Genomic DNA, 25,602 nt, shown 5'->3' with positions numbered 1-25,602 from the left:
ACACAATTATTTATTAATAATATTTAAGAGGTGTTCATATTTACAGAGTGGCAAAAGGGATGGCAAAAGGGATCTATGGGGTTGTTCATCAGCTCATCAGGAGCCCAGGAACATGGGGGTCATCAGCTCTTTTGGTGCCTTTGTGAGGCACAGGCTTTCAGAAATAGAACCAGAAGTAAAGGATTAGTTGGCAGTGTGGGGATGCATTTAGTGAGGAAGTTACATTAAATAAATTGTAATCTATTGTGCTGACACATTCATTGCCAAATAGGGCTGAAACGATTTCTTGAATAATTTGATTACAAAAAATCCTCGAAGCAAAAGTCTTTGCCTCAAAGCTTCGTTAAATCAATGTAATTAAGGTTGTACGGCTCACTGTGTTTCCGCACGGAGGATTATTACTAGCGCAGGAAGGAAGACGAAAATAGCGAGGGTCTAAGAGAAGAGACAGGCGAGAGAAAAGTTTGGGATCATTTTAAATTGCAAACAAGCTACTACATCATCTCTGTAGAAAACATCCAGTCTACTCCTCCATTCCACGGAGCGAACCCGACACAAGGTAGCTAGCTAACGTCTGCTACTCTCGTCCACCGCGCTGTTTTACACAACTAGCCTGTAGCATGCTACTCTGCTAACAGCCATGTTTTACACAAGTTAAAACGAAAGCTGTCAGTTTGTAGTCTAACTGTTTATTAGTTTGCTACTAATCTTTGGAAACTTAGCTGCTGCCGGAGACAAACCGCCCCCCGCATGGCTACTTCATTTGGACGTGAATGACGTCATCGTGCCGGTGATGTCTGCATTCTTTATTGTTTCTCCTCACTGTGTATTAGGCTTCTGAAAGCGTGTCCCCCAGAACAGTGTAGTTGAGTAGCCCTGCTGTAAGCTTAGTATCGTCACATTTATCCTCTGGTCAGTGAACAGCTCTTTTGCATATCCAGTGCAAAGAGCCAGAGGCAAGAAGGGGAAGGGGGTGAAAAATATTAACATTTGGGCCACCAAAAATGTACTTGGAATTTGGCAATAATAATGTTTTGCTTTTTCAAATACAATTTTTTTACAGTCATGCTGACAGCTTTTTCGAACTAGTGTCCGTGGAGAAGCTAACTTCTGATAGGGTGGGCCGACTGCTTGCCTGTACGTGATTCATCAAGATCTGAGGTAAACACATAGTGCCCTCTGGGTAATGTAGTTTATGTAACGTTAGGGTCATCTCTCTGACACGGACGCTTTTGGAGCGTCAAGTGACTGTCCTGATACTGAATTGAGCTAATGCTAGCTTGTGTCAGGTTATGTTGTATGTTGTTGGTTATGTTTTATTTGAGTGATTATTATTATCTCAGTAAGATACTAAAAACTATGTTATGTGTGTCACTGAACAGTTCCTTGCGTCATTGCCCATAGATCCAAACTTTACATCAGAAATAAACATTTTTACAGCCTGGTACAAAAAACGGTTTTGAACTATGAAGCTAATTTCACACTTCATAATAACTGTTTATATAACTCACCTGTTTAACCCTCATGCCCTCCTCGGCCATTTTTGTAAAGTTTCTTTTTTCATTTTGTGATAATTTTTGCTGTGTTACTGCTTATGGCATGACATTTTGTAGGAACCTTTCCTTTTAGTCAAATTTAAATCCAGTGTTTTTTACTCTTACATGTCTTTTATACTTAAATGATTCATTTTGTACCCTCTGGACACCTTTTGAGGCAAAAATGTCCACGCACACAAAAACTGTTATTAAATCATCATATATCAATATTTTTTTCTGTTTTTTTTCATAAATCATTTAAACAACTTCTAACTTAATCATGACCACCAGACATTCAATCATTTTCCGGATTTCTACCCTTTAAATGCCAGTTTATGTATTTGAAGTATGTCATTATTTATAAAAAAAAAATATGTAGAAGGGGCTTTGGTGGTGATTAGAGGCATGGATATGTCAAGGATAAGCATCAAAATTAATTTGATTGCATTAGTTTTTTTATGTATTTCCAGATACTCCCTCTGGACACCTTTTGTGGACAAAAATGCCCCATTGACTTCCATTATAACCACATGTTTTTATCTCACTGCCTTTTACAGTATTTCACCAGATTCAACTATTTTGCCCTTGTAGGCCGATGCATGAAATCCTTTGTATTTTTTCCAGTTATATTATGGAGGTGTGTGTGTGTGTGTGTGTGTGTGTGTGTGTGTGTGTGTGTGTGTGTGTGTGTGTGTGTGTGTGTGTGTGTGTGTGTGAGAGAGAGAGAGAGAGTTTGTGTAAATCTGTAAACAAGCGCTAATAATTTTAGTGGTGAAAAAAGTGCACCTTACATTTGCCATTTATGTTTTATAGAGCCGTGTCTGTGTGTGCTTGCGTGTCTGTGTGTGAGAAAGAGTTGTGTAAATCTGTAAACAAGAGCTGATAATTTTAGGCGTGAAAAAGGGCTTTTGAAGGATGCATTTAATGTGTCTTTGAAGACGTGCTTGAATAAAAACATTGGGCCTTATTCACCAATATCTTCCTAAGTTTTCTCTCAAATATGTTCTTAAGAAGGTTTCTAAGAAAAGTTTACGCCGGATTCATGACGTGTTCTTAAACAGCAGATTTGTTCGCACCTGTTCAGAGCAGTGGTCAGTAAATGTATATTTTTAGGCTGCTTACACATTCAGTCGGTCCGTGATCATCTGCCTCGCTTTCTCTCGCTGTTTCATTACAGCGGCCGTGTTTCCTTTTTATAAATAATGGGTCTCATTCACCAATATCTTCCTAAGTTTTCTCTTAAATATGTTCTTAAAAAAGTCCCTAAGAATAGTCTACATTGGATTAATGACTTGTTGTTAAACAACAGAATTGTTCGCATCTGTGTTCTTAGGATTGATGAGTCCCACGTCTTCGTAACTGAAAGCGCGTGCCAGTTGTTCCTAATTAGCATAAGAAAACGCCCCGAAAATTCCCACATAAGGACATGACACTTCCTGTGCACCTCCTGGGAGACAGCTTGTCGGAGCCGCGGTGGAGGAAGTACTGAATCTCAGTACTTAAATAAAAGTACAAATAACCAGAGACATATTTACTTCAGTAAAAGTAGAAGGTGTCCACTACCACAAACAAGGCCCGGCTTTTAAGAAAAGTTCCTATCCTAACCATGAAACGGAAATATGTTGTTAGAATCGGAATGCGGTTGGTTTTATTCATGGATGTATTTCATTTTCTTTAACCATGCAAGTAAGCAAATAAAGTGTGTGAAGCAGCGCAAATGGGGAGATGTGAAGAGGTCCAGCCAAATAAATAAGATATGAACGCGTCTTACGCAGCCTGGCGGAGGAGTAAACGACGCTGTGGAGAGAAATAGATATAGCAACTATGATTTAAAAACGGGAATAATAAAAACAAACGTTTTCATTTTCACTTTTACCGGAGGCTGTATTACCGAGGGTCAGCGGCGCTGCGCCCGGGCTCTGGAGCACCGGAGCCGGCTTGGATCAGCGGTGCCCCATGTATACAGTATCTACGGCAACCAAACTTCACTGGTGAATCATCAATTATCAACAAATGATCAGAAATACATTACAGTACAATACTATCATTGTAAACGACTGTAGAATTAAATAAAATGCAGTAAGCAATCATTTGGAGCAAATTGTCATCACTCAAATGTGCGTAAGATTGCTTTTCAGTGTTCGTAGATTTTGTTCTTAGCTAAGAACAAATCCAAGTTAAGAAAACATTAGTGAATGCCAGAATCTTCTAAAAAAGTGCGTAAGAAGGGTTTAAGAACACATTTCTTCGTAAGAACGGTTGGTGAATGAGGCCCATTGTCTCCTGCATTTGTTGTAAACAAAAACAACTATTAGTGTGTTTATGCACCTGGCTATAGAGAAGAAGAAAGACCTGGAGCAAAGAGAAGGAGCCTTTATCTTCCAGCCAACTGCAGGACTCCTCTGAAGATCAAGGGGGTAAGTAAATGTTGGACAAAAACAAGCAGTAAAAAGTGTTTCCCAGTGTTTCCTCGACACATGAAGGAGGAAAGTGTCTGTAAAGTGACCTGAAGAGACTTCAGGTCACTTCTAAACAACAGCAGAATGTTATCTGAGTTCACATCAGTGAAAAACAGGGAGAGTCCAAACTGGTCAGACAGCTTTCAACAACTGGAGCATGCTAAGAGCCTGGTCAAGATTGTATTCATTGACTTCAGCAGCACTTTTAATACAATCCAACCCCACCTGCTGGTGAGAAAATTGGTGCATTTGGGAGTAAATCCCCAATTGATTTTATGGATCTATGATTTCTTGATGGACCGTAGTCAGCAGGTCAGATTTAACGTATGTATATCATCCTCAAAAACTATAAACACAGGGGCACCACAAGGGTCTGTTCTGTCGCCTATCCTATACACCAGGGGTCATCAACTAAATTTTTCCAAGGGCCCAAATTTTTCTTAACAGACATTCTGGGGGCCGGACTTTCAAATAAATAAAATAAAATGAATTTATACCTCATATGCCTATTCTTGTTCAAAAATTTTACTTTCTTATTGAATTAATGCTATTTTTTACATGTATTAGTGTGAGCAAATGCCTACAAACATGGAAACTCCATAATGATAACTGGCTCTTTAACTAGAAAAATATTTCAGACTAGGAGACAGTTCACTGAGGACTGATGGTTAAAGTCTGTGATTATGGAAACATTGTAGTATGCAGTGTCAGATAAACATTTCACTGTCAAAGAGGCTGAAGAAAAGTTGGCGTGGAAAAGCCCAGCTTTAATGATGAATGGACGGATAAGCAGGCTATGCACTCATCATGTATGCCTAATTTGAAATGAAAGATGCTGTTGCAAAATAATACAACCGGCATCATCATAATCAAGAATGAAGAGGGTGAACATAACGATCGTGTCATTCATGTGCATATTAAGTAGCCACATGCATCTGTTTTGGTTTTAATATAGCCTTAGACTTACCAATGGAGAGTTTGGTTTGTTCAGCCAGTAGTTAAGTTTACAAGAACTGTCAAGATTCCCGGCAAACTAAGATAAACAGTTAGACTAAAAACCGACAGCTTTTGTTTTTGCTTGTTTGTAAAAATTCGCTATTTGCAGAGTAGAGCTGTTTGCGCAAAACAGCACAGTGAACAAGAGTGAACTGAGCAGACAGAGCAGATTGAAATATCACTTTCTACATGTTTATGCTGGTCTAAGTATTTACTTTTTACTCACGAAGGTTTAACTGTAGCCTATTTACAGAAAAGAGACAGCGTGAGTTCATCTGCCCCAGCAGCCGTTGGTAATCCTCTCTGTATCGTTCCCAGTCAGGTGCTGCGTGTTTTAAGGCACACACATCTCGGCTCAGCTGTGTGTGTGTTTTAAGGCACACACATCTCGGCTCAGCTGTGTGTGTGTTTTAACGCACACACATCTCGGCTCAGCCGTGTGTGTGTTTTAACGCACACACATCTCGGCTCAGCTGTGTGTGTGGAGCTCGGGCATCGGTGTACAGAATCCCGGCATGTGAATAGAGATGTAAATACAGGGGGCTGGTTTTTGCTCTAAATGCTTGAAATGATAAATAACAGAACGCAGCTTTTCCTCTTTACATTTTGTGAATTCATAATTATTCTGCGGGCCAGACTAAAAGCTTTGGCGGGCCGGATGTGGCGTGCCGCCAGTTCATGACAGCTGCATACACATTATACACCCACAATTGTCAAGCTTCTTCTTCAGTCCACACTTCTTTTAATTATGCTGACGACACAGAATTGGTTGTTTTTTTAAAGTCTGACATTTCTTCTATGAAAGTATTTCAGAGAGAATAACAGGGTTTCACTAAGTGATGTTCTGATAATTTTCTTTACATCAACACTGGCACTTTCACTGGATGGTAGATCTCCATTTCTTGAAAACTATTCTTAGCTAATCTTTTCTGTAATATAAGTCATTTTTATGTTTTGTCAACGTCAGATATTTTGTCATTGTCATTTCTGCAGTATTGTTATTCTTTTCTTTTATAGAAATCTTTTATAATATTCTCCTTATATATGTTTACTGGTTTGTCTGTTTTTAGAGAAGATGTTGGGACAACAAGGGCGCTTGACCTTGAAGTTGAACTTGGCCGTGGTACATTTGATCAGAAACTCATTTGTACTTTGACAGTGAGTTGTTTATACTTTTACTGCATTACAGAATTACCATAATATTCTGTACTGCAGTAAAAGTACCAACAAATGAGCCTGTGTTTGTTGTACTATAATATATGATGAGATTTTTCTTTCTGATGCGTTCAGGTCTAAACTACATTTTGCTTTTTTGATCAGTTTTATATGATGCTGCAATGATTATTTTCATTATTGATTAACCTGCTGATTATTGCTTTGTGTTTTTAGGAAGCACTGGTTCAGTTATTAGATATTATCAATGGTATTTTATCAATATTAGTAAAGTTATGAAAATGTATATCTTGATCTCTTTATCAGATTGAATAAATAATCATCAGGGCACCATCCTAAACCCAGGGACCATAACTGAACTCTGGATGCAGTCTCTTAAGGATGCAGCTATTAAATAACTTAATGAATGAATCTCATATTTATTAAGTGAACATTGAAGGAGTGAATACGAGCACTGACCTGCACAACCAGACAACTGCTCTTTAAAGTGTAATACAATTTATTTAACTTCAGCAACACCAATTGAATAAACAATAACCCTTTTTTCATACTCCACTACAACTGTGTGTGTGTGTGTGTGTGTGTGTGTGCTGTGTGTGGGTGTGGGTGTGGGTGGGCGGGCAATGTAACTACGCAGGTGGCTACACCACATAAGAGTTCAAGATGGCGAGGGAAGCCATTGAGTTGAAACTTAAGCATACATTGCAGGAGTAATGTATAAAATTTATAATGCAGCGCCTAGGTTGGCGTGGAGTTGAGCTAAGTTGCACTAACATCCGATCTGTGCAGTCAAAGACTATTTGAGTGTCGGAAGGGCATGTACATGTGTTTGTGTGTGTAAGCAAGGGCGTGTCTGTAACAGCCCCACAATGGGAACAAAGGGGAGTTCATTGTCTAAAAGAAATCTTTGGCAAGGTTGGCGATTGCCCAGGCCTGAGTATCGATCTAGACTGGCATGACGTATGGTCTAACATTGCAGAAGTATCAAGCAATCCAGACCATCAGCAGATTCTCTACAATTTCATTCATAGAACATATCTCACCCTGGTGAAAATGCACCACATGAAAATAATTAACAGCTCTTTATGCACTTTCTGCCCACTAAAAGCCCAGGTTACTTTTCTTCACATGTTCTGGGAATGCTCTCCTGTTTGCCAGTTCTGGAACAATATTGCATCCAAAATTTCCACCTTGATTAATGTTACTGTACCCGTTACTGTCAGCGTTTTGATTCTGAATGACTTGTCAGCCTTTCAGCTCTCTAAAGCTCAAATACGTGCTGTGTTATATTAATATCAATATCTTTGCAAAGCTCCTAGCCTGTCGTTTGGAGCCTCATATTTCAAAATTAGTGAACTCTGACCAAACAGGATTCATAAAAACGAGACCAGCAGCAGATAATGTTAGATGTGTCAGGGTACAAAGGCGGACTCAAAAGCACAACTCAGAGCAGGGAGTAAAGGTACGTAGTTTATTGTCCAGAGAACAATCCAGGCAAAGGTACAAAATTGGCAGGCAGTAGAGGTGGTCAAAAAACAAACAAAAGGTCTGATAAACACCGGAACAATTGAACACTGGGAATAACGCTGGAGAGTGAGACACAAGGTACAACAACAATCTGGCACAGGGAAGTGGGAATGGTGGGTATTTATGCATGGGGACTGGGGAAGCTGAAAACAAACAGGTGAAACACATTAGGGCGGAGACAGGTAATCAAAAAAGGCGGGAAACAAATAAAGGCAGGAAGACAAGGGAAGTAAATGAAGACAAACAAGGGATTACAAAATAAAACAGGAAGTCCAGGAAAACAAGCAGAAAACACAATAAGAGCGGGGCACACGTGACAAGATGCCTTCTCCACATTGTTGATGCGGTGGAGGACAGTAAGACTCCATTGTCACTTCTTTCGCTTGATGCAATGAAAGCTTTTGGCTTGGCTTGAGTGGCCATTTTTATGCCTTGAGAACACTAACTCCTCTTTATTTCCAGTTTCTAGATCCTCCCGCCAAGGTTGCCCCTTTTTTTCATTTCTCTAGAACATATCTCACCCCGGTGAAAATGAACCACATGAAAATAATTAACAGCCCTTTATCATGAAATAAATAAATGAGGCAATAAATACATAAATAATTAAATAAATTTAATTATTTCATGGTACTTTTATTTCATTAGTCCACATTTATTTATTTCAAGAGACTTTTATTTTCCTAATGCCACATGTATTTATTTCAAGAGACTTTTATTTTCCTAATGCCACATTTATTTATTTCACTCTCTATTTATTTCAAGTTCTTATATGCAAATCAGGGGGCGCAGCTATCTCTCAAACTCAAGCACAAGATTGCTGAGGATTTCTGTGTACATGAGGATGTGTTCTTCCATCAACCCCACTTCTTTAAGGCTGGTAAAAGGTGCCAAATTCCCTAAATGTAGAGACAAAGACAAAAAAAGGCAAAAAGAACAGTATAAGATGCAAGAAGAAATCGTGGTGTTCCATTTCATTAAGTAGGTTAAATGTACATTAGACCTTACTTTAATTAGTTACTCAGAAAACTATAAATTACGGTAATCTATATTTTGTATCTGTTTACCCCAAACACTGCACACAATAACATTATGCTTAATAACGAGCCCATTTTATTATGTAATTTGAATTGCAATTAGGCCTCACCTGTTGAGGGATGTCTGTTGAGCAACAAGAGTTTTTGCTTGAAGGCTCTGACTTGATCATAAAACTGGCTGATTACCTGGTCCTTCCCTTGGAGCTGAAGATTCAGAGTATTCAGTAGCTCTGTAATGTCCACAAGAAGCCAGGTCGGGACTGTGCGCAGATCATTAAATGTTCTTACACTTGATGTTTTCTCTACAGAGTTCACCAGGAGAGCTCAGAGGGCCTCGGTGGGCAGTCTGCCCCGCAGCAGCAAACAGACCTGGACTCCATATTTACAGTGTGTACATATTGAAAGAAAGTTTAAATTATTAACAACAGATTAAATGATAAACTACCATTCAGATCCCAATAGTCTCCATGCTGCTCTTTTCAAACCAGCAGGCCTTTAGACATTACTTCTGGTCCTTTGTGTCGCTTTGGATAAAAGCGTCAGCTAAATGACATGTAATGTAATGTTGTGTTGAGGCCCCTCCTTACTTGGTTTAACTCAGATGTGTCTGTTTGCTGGCGTACCTTAGAAGATGCTATGACAGAGCCTTGGTGACTCCATGACGTTCTCTTTGCTAATGTCTTTAACAAACATATTGCCATATAGCTTGTAACTGGCATGCTTTTCCCCCATTATTCAATAATACAGCACTACTGATTGGTGGGAGGCCAACAACAGCCCCACAATGGGAACAAAGGGGACTTCATTGTCTAGAAAACATTTTTAGCGAGGTTGGCTTGTTACCCTTCTCCGACTTACAAAACGCATTCAATGTACCATGTTCCTCTTTTTTCTTCTACCTCCAGTTAAGATCGGCACTCAAGGCAAACTACCATTCAGATCCCAATAGTCTCCATGCTGCTCTTTTCAAACCAGCAGGCCTTCAGACTGATAGATGAATCACATGTTGAGTTCTTTAAACTAAAGGTTCAGTTTATCATTCTGTTCCAGCTGTTGGAGGAAAGCATCGTCACTTTTGAAAAGAACAAGCTGAAGAAGTTTCGGAAGGTTCTGACTCCAGATTACCAAGAATGCTTAGAGAGTCAGAGGGAGTATGATGTGTTGGACAGTGAGGATGAAGAGCAGAGGAGGTGCAGCAGAGATACATTTCTGAAGATCACACTGTACTTCCTGAGGAGAATGAATCAGAAGGAGCTGGCTGACCGTCTGCAGAGCAGTAAGAGGTTTTTAACAGATTTATCATGATGGAAAGAGGAAATGGAGGCAAATGTGAGAAGTGTATATTTCCAAACTATGCTGTAACTAAACTGCAGACATTTGCATCCAATCAAGGGCTGTTTTTCTTAAAACTGATACAGCCTTAAATGTTGACATTCTCTGATTTAATTTCAGAAACCCGTGTTGCAGTATGCTGCCCTAAATTCAAGTCCAACCTGGAGAAGAAGTTCCAGTGTGTGTTTGAGGGGACTGCAAAAGCAGGAAACCCAACCCTTCTGAATATGATTTACACGGCAATCTATATCACAGATGAAGGGGCTGCAGAGGTGAATGAAGAACATGAGGTCAGACAGATTGAAATAGCATCCAGGAAACCAGACAGACCAGATACAATAATCAGACAAGAAAACATGTTTAAAGCAGCACCTGGAAGAGATGAACCAATCAGAATAGTGATGACAAAGGGAGTGGCTGGCATCGGGAAAACAGTCTTAACACAGAAGTTCACTCTAGACTGGACTGAAGGCAAAGCCAACCAGGACATCCAGTTAATATTTCCATTCACTTTCAGAGAGCTGAATGTGCTGAAAGAGAAAAAGTACAGCTTGGTGGAACTTGTTGATCACTTCTTTAGTGAAACCAAAGAAGCAGGAAACTGCAGGTTTGAAGAGTTCCAGGTTGTGTTCATCTTTGACGGTCTGGATGAGTGTCGACTTCCTCTGGACTTCCACAACGCTGAGGTCCTGACTGATGTTACAGAGTCCACCTCAGTGTGTGTGCTGCTGACAAACCTCATCAGGGGGAAACTGCTTCCCTCTGCTCGCCTCTGGATAACCACACGACCTGCAGCAGCCAATCAGATCCCTGCTGAGTGTGTTGACATGGTGACAGAGATCAGAGGGTTCACTGACCCACAGAAAGAGGAGTACTTCAGTAAAAGATACAGAGACAAGAAGCAGGCAAGCAGAATCATCTCCCACATCAAGACATCACAAAGCCTCCACACCATGTGCCACATCCCAGCCTTCTGCTGGATTACTGCTACAGTTCTGGATCAGATATTGAAAACCAGGGTGGAAGGAGAGCTGCCCAAGACCCTGACTGAGATGTACATCCACTTCCTGGTGGGTCAGTCCAAACTGAAGAGCGTAAAATTTCATGGAAAATCTGAGATAGATCCACACTGGAGTCCAGAGAGCAGGAAGATGATTGAGTCTCTGGGAAAACTGGCTTTTGAGCAGCTGCAGAAAGGCAATCTGATATTCTATGAATCAGACCTGACAGAGTGTGGCATCGATATCAGAGCAGCCTCAGTGTACTCAGAAGTGTTCACACAGATCTTTAAAGAGGAGAGTGGACTGTACCAGGACAATGTGTTCTGTTTCATCCATCTGAGTGTTCAGGAGTTTCTGGCTGCTCTTCATGTCCATCTGACATTCATCAACTCTGGAGTCAATCTGCTGTCAAAAGAACAATCAACCTCCTGGCTGTCTAAAGTCTTCACAGTCAAACCTAAAGTAAAACATCTCCATCAGAGTGCTGTGGACAAGGCCTTAAAGAGTCCAAATGGACACCTGGACCTGTTCCTCCGCTTCCTCCTGGGTCTTTCACGGCAGACCAATCAGAAACACCTACAAGGTCTGATGACATCCGCAGGAAGTAGCTCACAGACCTATCAGGAAACAGTCAAGTACATCAAGAAGAAAATCAGTGAGAATCTGTCTTCAGAGAGAAGCATCAATCTGTTCCACTGTCTGAATGAACTGGATGATCGTTCTCTAGTGGAGCAGATCCAACAGTCCCTGAGTTCAGGAAGTCTCTCCACGGATGAACTGTCTCCTGCTCAGTGGTCAGCTCTGGTCTTCATCTTACTGTCATCAGAAAAAGATCTGTACATGTTTGACCTGAAGAAATACTCTGCTTCAGAGGAGGCTCTTCTGAGGCTGCTACCAGTGGTTAAAGCCTCCAACAAAGCTCTGTATGTGTACACAGAACTATCCAGATTAAATGCAGTTTTTCTTTAATTAGAAATTGTTTTTGTTTGTTTGTAGCTGTGTTCTTATGTGTTGCTGATTCCTCTTCAGATTGAGTGGCTGTAACCTGTCAGAGAGAAGCTGTGAAGCTCTGTCCTCAATTCTCTGCTCCCAGTCCTCTAGTGTGAGAGAGCTGGACCTGAGTAACAACGAGCTGCAGGATTCAGGAGTGAAGCATCTATCCTCTGGATTGGAGAGTCCACACTGCAGACTGGAAACTCTCAGGTTGGTGCTCAGCTCTTTAAAAAAATGATGAACCTCTAAGTTGTTATTTTCTTCCTATTTTAATTATTGGATTGACTTTTTATTGAATATCTTTCAGACTGAGTGGCTGTGACCTTTCAGAGAGAAGCTGTCAAGCTCTGTCCTCAGTTCTCAGCTCTCAGTCCTCTAGTCTGAGAGAGCTGGACCTGAGTAACAACGACCTGCAGGATTCAGGAGCCAAGCTCGTGTCTCCTGGATTGAAGAGTCCACTCTGCAGACTGCAAACTCTCTGGTTGGTGTTCAGTTAGAACCTGAGTAACAATGCAAGTTAAAGCAACATTTTTTTCTGATTTGTCTCCCTATAGTTTCACAGTAATTTACTTCTACTATATTGATACCTCTACACGTGCATTTGTTATGATTGCATTACTTGTAATCAAAATCGAACGAGTCACCAACTATGCTAACAGAGCCAAAGGTGCAACAACACAAGAAGTAGCAAGCCAGCTAATATTACTTAATAGTCCAACAACAAGAAGGCCAGCTCACTGTCCTGCCCATTTTTATTTCGCTAAACTCTCTGCAACGACTAAAAGCCAGTCAGTGTTGTCTGGCAACAGCTTGGCTACTCTTGTGTTCTCTTTTTAGCTTCCGTTACTCTTTTCAGCTTACCTTTGCACCTTCCTACACAATGCACAGTAAGTCAGAACGGAGGAATAGCATTAGAAGCAACAGCAGAATGGAGCGATTTGATGCATTCTCAGTCAAAAACCGATGCTGGCGTAAATCTACTTCCTTATCCAGCTGCTGCAATACATATGCAGAGGGGAGAAATCAGTCTCCACAAAATCATCTGATGTTTATTTCTTTGTTCTTTAGAATGTAATCACTGCAAAACAATTATAAAATAAGGTTTATTTGTCTCTCTCTCTCTCTCTACTGGACAATGAAAATTTAAAGTTGTTACACAACATTAGTTCTTGTTGTGTACAGCTGGACTGAAGAGCCCCACCCATTTCTAGCACTCAAGGTAATTGTTATGTATTGCTCCTGGGTTGTGGCCCAGGTCATACCTGAATTGTCATGACCAACTTTGAGTGTGTGTGTGTGTCTGTGTGTGTGTAGTCTCTCAGGCTGTATGATCTCAGAGGAAGGCTGTACTTACCTGGCCTCAGCTCTGAGCTCCAACCCCTCCCATCTGAGAGTGCTGGACCTGAGCTACAATCATCCAGGAGACTCAGGAGTGAAGCTGCTTTCTACTTTACTGGAGGATCCAAACTGGAGACTGGACACTCTCAGGTATGGATGGACGAACATGGTGTTTTGTCACTAATTGAGAAACTCTGGTTCATGTTTAATGAAGGATCTAAGTGAAGGTGTATTACAGGGGGTTCTCAAGGTCAGAGGTCCGGAACGATTCGATTGGCATTAAGAAAATAAGATTTAATCAACGTAATTATCACTTTTATGCAACATGCATTCAAGCTGAGTACTCACTTTTCCTAGTCAGCTTTTGTCAGCTTTTTGTAGCTGAAATTCGGTACCAGTACCAAACGGGACGTTTTTGGGTATCTTACTTTTCTCTAACAAAATAATTTAATTAAGTTGGAAAAATAAGCCAAACCTATTTATCCAATTTACATGTCATTTATTTAGACAATTTAACACACCAAACTAAATAAAACCCCTGCTAACTTCTAGCCTGTCAGTCTGTCACCAGCAGAGGTGGGTAGAGTAGCCAAACATTTTACTCAAGTAAAAGTACTGTTACTTCAGAAAAATATGACTTAAGTAAAAGTAAAAAGTAGTCATCCAAATAATTACTTGAGTAAGAGTAAAAAAAGCACTTGGTGAAAAAACTACTCAAGTACTGAGTAACTGTTGAGTAACGTCTGATTTATTTTTTAACACAAGCATTCAATAAGACAGAAAAAATACAAAATAATCATATTTAGGCAAATTAGTTCATCCAATCAATTAAATACATTTAAATAAATTAATTAATTACAAAATAGTTTAAATTAAAATAATCCAGGTAAATTCAAGTACTTAAAAAATAAAATCAATCAAATAATAATACATAAAAAATAAATAAGCACAAGTAACACAAATTTTCAAACCTTTATACTTTTTTTACCAGGCTCTGAAGGCAGAACTAGAACAAGGTAATGTATTTTGGCACTTTTACTAAGGTAAACATGCTTTCAATCACAAAGGTGGATCACTTGTTATTGGGTTCAATCGCCGTGGTAACTCATGCTGGACGCCTAACCTAGTCGGGAGCAGGTTAAGTTGGAGATCAGAGATCAACTGGTGTAAAAGCTCCGCCTACTGACCAATCAATACTCGATTTATAACGGCGTCACCGTTCTTAGAAGATCGGGCAGAGCTCAGCGCGCGGATAGAGAGAGAGAGAGAGAGAGAGAGAGAGTGAGAGGGGTGCGCTCCTACAAAAAAACATTTAGAGACCGACAGCCCCGTTATCATTCCCTGATGGGTATATTTGCCGTGTGTAATGCGCACAGCGGTTTGAATTATGTTTTTTATATTTTTTATTTGCTCTCACGATCGCTACCTCTGCCAGGGTTGCAACTGAAATAAAAGGCTAAAGCAACAGCAGCTTATGGAAAGCACAAGTGTAATTATGGTCAGATCTTGTGCCTGACTGATGGGGAAGTGATATTGATAAGAGTTGTGCGCATCTACAGCGTCGGCTATTTTTTTTTTTGCCAGCTGTCCTCCTGTTTTAGGAGTAAAACCGTGTCTGTGTTCTTCATATTTATGTAGAATTATAGTTTGCTCTTCTTATGTAAAATATGTGGCTATTGGTCATGTTGTGCAAACATTGCCTCTTTTATGTGAACACGCGCAGCTGGATTGGGAAACCCTGGGTTGATTGAACTAGTTGTTAACCACCGTCATGACAGAGCTTACGGGACCGTGGTTGTTAGGTTAGGTGAAGCTGGGTAACTGAAAGAAATCCAGGTCATGTTGATCTGGCCTCTGGGCTGTTCCTCCTCGTCTGTGTCTGCATTGCCAATGGTTGATTCTGACATTCAATAAATCCAGGACATGTTGATCTGGCCTCTGCCGAGGGTTGATTTTGACATTCTCATTTTTGTTTTGCTGCGACTGTAAACTAACCCGTCCCGCCGTTGAATTTGAGTATGGTGACGAGACTGCACAACTACGTTTGATTGGTGAAACACAGCCACGTGGTAGAGGCTTTAGTGGAAGTCTCTCTCTCTGTTAAAATAAAACATTAAACTGAGGCGAACGCGGGGGGATAAAAACAATGACGCGTAGAATACCAAAGAGGTAAAAAGAAAAGTAACAAGCTCATTGTAGCCTAATGTAGCGGAGTAAGAATACAGTTTCTTCTTCACAAATCTACTCAAGTAAAAGTAAAAAGTACAGTGATTTAAAACTACTCCTAGAAGTATAGTTTTTTCAAAAACATACTCAAGTAAATGTAACGGAGTAAATTTAACTCGTTACTACCCACCTCTGGTCACCAGGGCATGGAAAATGCTGTGGTGCATGTCTCAGAGTAAAGCCGCCTACACATGATAGGCGGCAAAACCGCTCTGTGCCAGCCGTTCCATTGATTTGCTACGGGGAGGGCGTTAGTGCTCAATTATGCACTGCACTATGCACTGCACTACCCCTGGCGTCGCGCACCGCTCGGATTTGTCATTTAGCGCTGCACAAATTATTTCATCTTTGACCTAGTTGACGCTGACCTTTTGAAGTCGTAACCAATGAGATAATGGCATGTCATTACCTAGTAACGGGAAATAGCTCCCTTGCCACCCTTGATGACGTTTACCTTAGCTTTGCTCTCTTTGCTTTGCTCTGCGCCCTAGCTAGCGGTGGGCAGAGAGCAAATCGCGTATCATGTGTAGGCGGCTTAAGTGTAACCACACCGTGACAGCTTTAGCAGCAATGCCCTGAGTTTGATTTGAACAAGCTGCAGAGTCAACGTAGTCTCTCTTCGTCTCATTTCACACTATGATGGTTAAACCTTGCAATTATCCACAGCCCTGGAGTATGAAGTTGATTGTGACTTTGTTTCTCTCTGCAGGGTGGAACATGGTGGACCGCAGAGACTGAGACCTGGTGTGAGGAAGTGTGAGTGTGTTTTAAGTTTGCTCTTAGAGAACTCAGCTGAGTGGTACACTAGTTTAACCCCTTCCTGGCACTGGAAGTAAAATATAAGATGAGGTTATTTTATTATGGTGAATTGGCTAAATCTCCCTTTACCAGTGAATATTATTATTATAAGCATACGTAACTATAAAGAAATAATCAAGAAACAATAGTGTGGGGCCTCCACTGTGGAACTACTTAACAAACTTTGAGCTATATCGGTATTTCTTCAGAAACAAATGTCATGTATCTTAAATGTAAACCGTAGTAAAATGAAATGTTCAAGATAGCCAGTTAAAATGTACATATAGAGCAGAGAAATGTATTTTACTATTCTGGTTTCTCTTTCTGTGTTGTATTCAAATATTTTGATATTTTTGAGATTGAGATTTTTTAAGATATCACTTTATGTTATACATAAACATCTTTACTGCATATACAGTCTCAAATAAAACTCTAAACACATGCCAAATCACATCAAGAGAAAATGATTGCTACCAATACATTTTTTAACTTAAATATGAAACTTTGGGAGTTGACCTAAATTTTACAATGGTAAGTTACCCTTTAAAAGTAAAATAAAAAACGAAACACAAGCACTAAACTGTTTCACTTCAACAACAAAGCACTCGCTCGTCTCTTTTCTTTTTCTCTCTCCTGTGAAATAAAGCTGCGTTCAAGAGCAGTCGGAAACGTTGAGATCTATAACGTTCTGACGGAAAACAGTAACTGTGAAATATAAATTCTACTTGTGCTTTGTTTGGGGTTTAAGAACACAACAGGATGTTACACAAATGGGCTGTTTCAGTGACACTCCCACTGCCGAGAATCGCCAGATCACCCCCTGTTTCTTAACTAAGACGAAAAGAGCTGAGTAGAGAAGCTGGATTGATGAAAACGCTGCAGGCAAGGTTCACCAGGCAATCGTCTGTGTGGCACTCAGGTCCGGCGTCGGAGTCCCTTCTTATACAAGGCAGTAGCCACAGCGGTTAATATACGTTTTTTTATCCTCATCTCAATATGAAATGCCGCAATAAGCACACCGCGAAAGACACTCAGAGATTTTTTTAGATAGTTGGAAGAAAAGATCAGTAGAAAACTTTAACACTTTAAAATGTAACTGCCTTTTATGTTCAACTTAATGTTCAATTGGTTCAATACAAGAATGTTGGCCAACGAGCAAATTGTTGAATTTAAAATGCAGAACTGAGAACACTTTAACATCTGTTTATTCATCGTAATAATATTGTTATTGCGATATTCAACAACGTTATGGCATACTTTCATCATACTGTGTACATGGTGTAATTTATTTTAATTTATTAATAAAACAAACGATTTTTTGATTTTCATGCCTGAAGTACGTAGATAAATTTCTCTTATGAGATAAGTTTCTGTTTTTGTGGGTGGAAAGATGTTAGGATTTAATTAATTAATTTAAAATCCACAAACAGAACAAACTGAACACGTTGATCCAACAGAACTAATAAATACATAAATACATTAATCAACAGTCGAGCTAACAGAAAGCTAACTTTGTTTCTTTATTTTTTATTCACTCAAATTGTTGTGTTCAAGTAGCCTTCAGTTTTCTTCTCTGGATGTTTTTGATAAATAAGCATTGACAAAACTGATGTCACAAAGATGTTTAAAAGGTAAATAAAGTTGGGGACTTCCGGCTGAGACACGGACACAATGGCAGCATAGAGGAACAGCTCCCGAGTATTTGAACATTTTCCATGCCCCCTAAACTTCTAATTGTGTAATCGAATTTAAAATATTGATTAAGAGGGGCAAAGATGTCAGCTAGGGGTAAAAAAGACAGCAAATAAATCAAAAACCCAAGGCAAACAGGGACGCAAAGTGGAGATGCTAACGTGACTAGCCCTGACAGCAAGCCCACGGCTAATCTAGGTTTAATCCTTCAAGAATTAAGAGATTTTCGACAGGACAATAAATCTTAACTAGGAGAAATCAAAGGAGAAATAACAAAAAAACAACACTAGACTGGAGGAGGCCAAAGACTGAATCGAAAAGGCAGAAGAAAGATTTCAAAATGTAAAGGGTGTTCTACGTTTTAGCATTGAACATGCTAAAACTCCAGGCTCAAATGGAAGCCAAATTAACCGAGAAAACATCCACTTATATGGGATTCCAGAAGGGGCCGAAAAGGACAGTGCATTGGTGGTTGAGTTTGTAGAACAATTGCTGGGGGATAATCTTAACATCGCTGATACAGCAACTCTACAAATTGAGAGAGCCCATCGCTCACTAGGACCTAAGCCACCGCCACATGCACAGCCAACATCCATCATTCTCAAATTCACCAGCTTCCGAACCAAAGAGATAATTAATACTTTGCAATGCATGGCAAAAGAAGGGCTTGATGTTACAAGAAAATCAAATTAAAGTTGACAATGATTACCCGCCACGTATTCTGCAAAGGTGAAAAGAATATGCAGAAGTTAGAAAAGCTCTTAAGGATTGAGACATCAGGTTTCAAACGTTGTTCCCTGCCCTGCTAAAAGTGAACTACCAGGAAGGAGACAAGAATAAAAAAAAAAGGTCCAAATAGCCTATTTCCAAGAAACTCATCTCAATGCCACTGAACATGCCAAACTAAACAGAATGGCTATCAAAGATGTATTTTCATCATCTGATAAATCTGGACATAAAAGAGGAGTAACTATATTGCTAGCAAAATGAGCACATGTCAGACTTTACTGATACAGAAGGCAGATATGTGATGATAATACAGTAAATAAACTAGAAGGGACCATTGTAAGTGTCCTTAATGTTTACACACCTCCAGGCAGTGGATGGACGTTTTTTAGAAAAATATTTGATTTGATAGCAACAAAAGCACAAGGGGTTGTAATCTTTGATGGGGACTTCAACATACATCTAAGCCCAAAACTAGATGTTTCACCTGGTTAGTCAGAGACAAAACTTGTCTTGTACTAGGAGGATGATTGCCTTGATGAAGGAATTGGGCAGTGTAGATATATGGAGAGAATTATATCCCACTAGCCAAGATTATACTTATGGTGCGTTCTTTTTGTTCACCGAAGTCGATTTACGAGTCGTTTTCCGGAGTTACGAACCGGAAGTTGCAAAAAGAACGCCACAGAGGTCGTATACGACTCGTCAAGTCGTCTAAACTCAGAGGACCCCGAGTTGACTTTCAAAGATGGCTACGTCGTGCATCACACGTAGTAAACATTGTGGTTTTCTACAATTTTAAGCACTTTTGTCTTTGTTGTAACCAAATGAAGAAGTTGTACACATAGCACTGTATACTGCTACCTATAGGCATGTCTCTACAGTCTTATTAGGAGTTAAACATAGTGCTGTATACTGCTACCTATAGGCATGTCTCTACAGTCTTATTAGGAGTTAAACATAGTGCTGTATACTGCTACCTATAGGCATGTCTCTACAGTCTTATTAGGAGTTAAACATAGTGCTGTATACTGCTACCTATAGACATGTCTCTACAGTCTTATTAGGAGTTAAACATAGTGCTGTATACTGCTACCTATAGGCATGTCTCTACAGTCTTATTAGGAGTTAAACATAGTGCTGTATACTGCTACCTATAGGCATGTTGCTACAGTCTTATTATGAGCTAAATACCGCCTAATTAGTTATTTTGTAGCTTGTGCAGCTGAAATTGGCTAGAGACGCTCGGTTGCTATATGACAACAATGGCTTTAAGCCGAGTCTTGAGCAGAAACATGAGCTGTAGCCTAACGTTAATCAAAACGGAATTTTCATGAATCAAACTGTGAAATATATTTGTGTAATATGTCAATTAATGGGTGAATAGAATCCTAAATGTTACTAAAAATGTTACAAAAATCCATCTTTTCTCCGACTCGTATTATTGTGTGACAAAAAGAATGCAACAACCCGCGGTTATTTGTTTTTCGACATGGATGTGACGTCACACTCAAGCTACTATTCGCGATTACAAGACAAAAAGAACGCACCATTACTACTCTTCGCCACATACAGTATAAACTAGAATAGATTACTTTTTTACTGTTAGTAGAGACCTACACAAAATTGAAAGGTGTGACATAGGCCCAACCACTCTTTCAGACCATAGCCCTGTATTTATATCTATGTCCTTGAACAGAGCACAAAGGTCTACCCAATGAGACTGAATTCAAATATATTGAACAATCCAGACACCAATGAGTATCTAACAGCAGAAATAAACACATTCTTTGACCAAAATGTTAACAGGGAAGTGATACCAGATATCCTCTGGGATACACTCAAAGCAGTTATGAGGGGTAAAATTATTGCCACTACCTCATTGATTAAAAAATTTAGAAGACAAAAGCTACAAGAGCTTGAGACCCAATTAAAGCATTTACAAAGGGTTCACAGTGATACTTTAGATGAAAGGATGACACAAGAAATACAAGAGATAAGGAACGAGATAGAAGAAATAAGCACACAGGAAAAACAAAAGAAATATATGAGCACACAGGAAATTCAAAAGAAATATATATTTCTAAAACCGCAATACTATGAGGTCGGAGGGAAGGCAATTAAGTTTCTGGCATACAAACTAAGAAAGCAGCAAGCAGACAATACCATTTCTAAGATATATGAAACCCAGAATCGGGGAAGATTTTACTGGAAAAAATCCAACAAAGCTTTGAAAGGTTCTACAAATCACTCTATTCTCAGCAACATATTGACAATACTCCCCACAATGATTCATTTTTGGCCTCACTTGATTTATCCTCTATTTCTGAAGAACAAAATAAGTCACCAGGCCCAGATGGCTTTACTGTGGAATGGTACAAATCTCTGTGAGAGCAGTTAGGCCCAGGATTACTGGAGGCATATAATTGGGTCCTAAAGGAAAATAAAATCCCACCCTCCTGGAAAGGAGGGAAGGAAGGGAAAGACAAACTTGATTGTGGTAGTTTTAACCCTATTAGCGTACTAAATGTAGACTATAAATTATTTACATCAATACTGGCACATAGAATAGAAGATTCTAGCTAAATTAATTCACACAGACCAGACTGGTTTTATAAGGCAAAGGCAAACACAAGACAACTTGAGAGGAACCCTTCACATTATTAATCATATCATTCAAAAAGACACAGAGGCAATGCTTATAAGTCTAAATGTAGAAAAGGCGTTTGACTCTGTCAGGTTGTCTTTTCTCAAAATTTGGCTTTAAGTCAATAATTGATACATTCCAAGCCCTATATGACAGTCCTGCCAGGATTAAAGTTAATTGTGCCCTTTCGAAGGCATTCATCCTGGAACTTGGAACAAGATACGGGTGTCCAGTCTTTCCCCTGCTTTTTGCGTTATTTATTGAACCACTGAGTCAATGGATTTGACAGAATTGTGATATTATAGGGATACATATACATTTGGAGGAACATAAACTAGCATTATTTGCAGATGATGTCTTAGTCTACCTAACACAGCCTACTCCGACATTCCCTAAGCTAATGACTGTTTTACAAAAAATGGTGCTCTCTCAGGATATAAACTGAATGTTTAAAAGAAGCAAGTGCTTACTTTTAATTATGATCCACCTAGTTCCTCGGTAAGGAAGTACCAACTTAGATTGGAGGCAGACCATATATGATACCTTGCTGTTAATCTACCAAAGGATATTTCAAAACTGTCCACTTTGAATTATGGGCCGCTAAACACAAACATTAAGTCTGATATAAAGAGATGGAGCCTCATTCCATTCTTAAGTCTTACTTCCAGGGTAGAATCTATAAGAAGTAAGTAAAGGAACACTTAAGAGCAATGGTGGTTAAAAAAAGGTTAATGAAGCGAGGTTATGACCGGGAGGTCGTCGGTTCAATCCCCAGACCAACAGGATAAAAATCTGTGTGGGGAAAGTGAAAGAGCAGCGCTTGTCCCTCCCTCATACATACACGTTCCCTTGAGCAAGGTCCTTAACCTCCGTCCGCTCCAGTGGAGCTGCTCAGTGGCCATCAGATCAGACTGTGGTTGTACCGGGCAGCTTCCAGGTATGAATGTGGAACTGTGTGAATGTGATCAGGGCGTTCCTGCAAAAGAGAGGTTGCCTCTCAGTGAACCTTCCCTGAATAAATAGATTTTAAAAAATTGTCCAGGTTAGACACTACTTTCAGGAAAATATAGCTAGTGCATTAGAAGGGCAAAAGACAGGTATTTTGGAAGTGTTCAAAGGAGCAAACAATTCACCATAATGCAAGAAGGTTGTATCTAAATTATACCATGGGTTACACCAAGCCAGTCCTGACAAAACTCTATATATTAAAGAGAAATGGGAAAAGGAAGGTAGTCTTTCAATATCTGAAGAAGAATGGGAAAGTTTATGTATACTGCAATGGGAAACAATATGTTCAAATACATGGCGAGAAAATAGCTGGAAAAATTTGTCCAGATTGTTTATAACACCGATACAAAAACAAACACAAATACCTAGCGCAGCCTGCTGGAGGGCCTGTCGAACAAATGAGGTCAATCGCTTTCATGTCTTCTGGGATTGCCCAGTGCTAACTGCATACTGGCGAGAAATACACTTCCACCTGGAAGCAACCTTCAAAGTCAACATCCCATGTAGCTTTAACACTTTCTATTTAGGAAACATGTCATTTGACACATGGGATTACAGAGATACAAAGATGTTACTTATCCTTTTGGTTGCAAGCAAAAAAAACAATCTCAAGAAGGTGGTTAAAACAAGACTCTCCTATTGGAGAATGGTTGGATTTGGTTTATATTATGGAAAAGTTAGCCTACTCCCTCAAAATCCAGACTGACAATTTGTCTAGGATATGGTCTAAATGGAATGGGTATGTTGAACATATAGGCCTAAAATCAGATTTTGTTTGAGGCATTTTTGGTCTGTTGTAATTGTCTATGTATACTGTATGCATGTCCTTTTTTCTTTCTTTCTTTTCTTTCAGAGAAGTGTAGTGAAACTCCCCCCTATGTTCTAAATATACAAAAATGTAAAAAATAAAATAAAAAAGCCTATTTTTTTTCCTTCTCTTTCTTATCCACTGTACCAGGATACTGTAAATCATATAACAAAAGAGAAAATATGTAAAAAAAAAAAAACAACAACAAAAAACAATCCTACATAGTTTTGTAACCTGTTGGCCTCAATAAAGATACAATTTAAAAAAGGTGAATAAAGTGAGTTGAGGCAGATTTATCTTCCAGTTCCTCCCTGATGGGAGACCTGGTATTAGATATACAACAAAAATGCAAACATACCATAAATACTAATTTTTCACATATTAACTGGTATTTCTATAAAGTGAACATCAGCTAATGTCAGTTTTAGAAAGCAGATGGTTCAGAGCTGCTTTGTGCTGCAGTAGAAGAAGATGTGACAGTTTTATTAGTGAGACTTTATTCAGTTCATGTTTCTAGATTTGGATCATCAGCTGTCATCATCGGGTCAACACAAGGACAAGAAGCTGAACATTGTTGACTCTTATGTTCATTAACTGTTCATGTTGTTAGAACTGGATTGTTAAACAGCTGGATATGAAATTAATGTTTGAATGATTTTCTTTCAGTTATTGTCAGTAAAGTTGTTAATAAATCATCAGATGATAACCTGCAGCTGTATTGTGTCTTGTTCTCTCCATCAGATGTCTGTGAACTGGAACTGGACACAAACACAGTACACAGATACCTCAAACTGTCTGACAACAACAGGAAGGTGACACGTGTGGAGGACTATCAGTCACATCCTGATCATCCAGACAGATTTGACTGCTGGCCTCAGCTGCTGTGTAGAAATGGTCTGACTGGTCGCTGTTACTGGGAGGTCGAGAGGAGAGGAGGGGTTTATATATTAGTGAGTTACAGAGGAATCCGAAGGAAAGGTGCCAGTGAAGACTGTGTGTTTGGAAAGAATGATCATTCCTGGAGACTGCACTGCTCTGATGAACGTGGTTACTCTGTCTGGCACAATAAGAGAAAAACATGCATCTCCTCCTCCTCTTCTGGTAGAGTAGCAGTGTATGTGGACATGCCTGCTGGCACTCTGTCCTTCTACACAGTCTCCTCTGACTCACTGATCCACCTCCACACCTTCAACACCACATTCACTCAACCTCTTTATCCTGGATGTGCAGTCTCCTCTGGTGCCTCAGTGTCTCTGTGTCCTCTGCAGGACTGAGAGTCTCTCCTGTGGACAGAAACACTGACTGGAGATCAGCTGCTGAAATCAAAGTTCAGTCTGTTCACCATCACACACACTCTGCACTGGGAAGCAGATCTGAGACTCAAACACAAAAACATTTTCTGATTTCATCTCTGGGATTATCAACATTTGAACTGTTGGACTAAAAACACTTCATGATATGTAACATCTAAGAAATAATCAACTGCTATAGGTTACTATTATGTCCTTTATATTTTGAATCATGTTGTAATATATTTAAAATTTGGAAAACAAATGTTTCTATAAACAATCATCATATAGTTAATGTTTCTAAATGCTTTTAATAAAATCTATACGTTTCATCTTGAGGACGATCATTTGTTCATTTGATCATATCATGATTTCATTCATCAGTTGACTCTCTTTACTGAGATTGATTTGTGAGTCATCTTTATATTTTGAATCAAATTGTAATATATTTAAAATTTGGAAAACAAATGTTTGAAATTAATGTGAGATAGCTCTGCTTTTATGATTGTATTTCTGTTTTATATTTTAGTTTTGTCACTTTTCTTTCCAGTTTGATTTGGTCTCAACCTGAAGTAGATTATTGATGAATAATATGTGAACATGTGTCTTGTTTGCTCATTCTCATCTTCTTAATAAAAATACATTTACAACTTGTAACAGTGTAACAGAGTATTTCTGCACTGTAGTATTGTTACTTTTTAGTAACACATCAGAGTTCTTCCTCCACATTTGGTAACAAGAATAGAAACGGCAGATATTTCTCTAATGTGCCGAAACCGAAACCGGCGGAGAGTCTCGCGGGTCAAAGTTGAATCAACACACAAGATGCCAAAAAGTGATCTCCTTCCGTGTTCAAACATTAAGCCACAACTTACCTGGAAAACTGTGTAACTAGTTTAATTGGCTCTTTAAAATGATATTTCTACTGGTAGAAACTTCTGGCAATATTCTGTCAGATATGAACCTCATTCATTAATAATAAATAAAATAATTTGGAGGCAGAAACAAATGTTCAAACAC

At 39.3% G+C, this 25,602-nt stretch overlaps 2 protein-coding genes across 2 annotated transcripts in view; one reads left to right on the top strand and one right to left on the bottom strand.

Moving 5' to 3' along the window:
• Positions 1-25,602, bottom strand: part of LOC114553116 (zinc finger protein 271) — a 687,947-nt gene that overhangs the window by 334,253 nt on the left and 328,092 nt on the right. The window lies entirely within an intron of this gene.
• LOC114552952 (NLR family CARD domain-containing protein 3-like) lies at positions 60-24,567 on the top strand. Its single transcript, XM_028574048.1, has 8 exons — positions 60-142; positions 3,874-3,952; positions 9,775-10,000; positions 10,177-11,980; positions 12,087-12,260; positions 12,358-12,531; positions 16,324-16,370; positions 24,035-24,567. The coding sequence occupies exons 1-8, from the start codon at positions 60-62 to the stop codon at positions 24,565-24,567; spliced, it is 3,120 nt and encodes a 1,039-aa protein (XP_028429849.1).

The sequence above is a fragment of the Perca flavescens genome, chromosome 3 (assembly GCF_004354835.1).
Source record: "Perca flavescens isolate YP-PL-M2 chromosome 3, PFLA_1.0, whole genome shotgun sequence".
Lineage (NCBI taxonomy): Eukaryota > Metazoa > Chordata > Actinopteri > Perciformes > Percidae > Perca > Perca flavescens.
The sequence above is the reverse complement of the archived record's forward strand: the minus strand, read 5'-3'. Positions and strand labels throughout refer to the sequence as shown.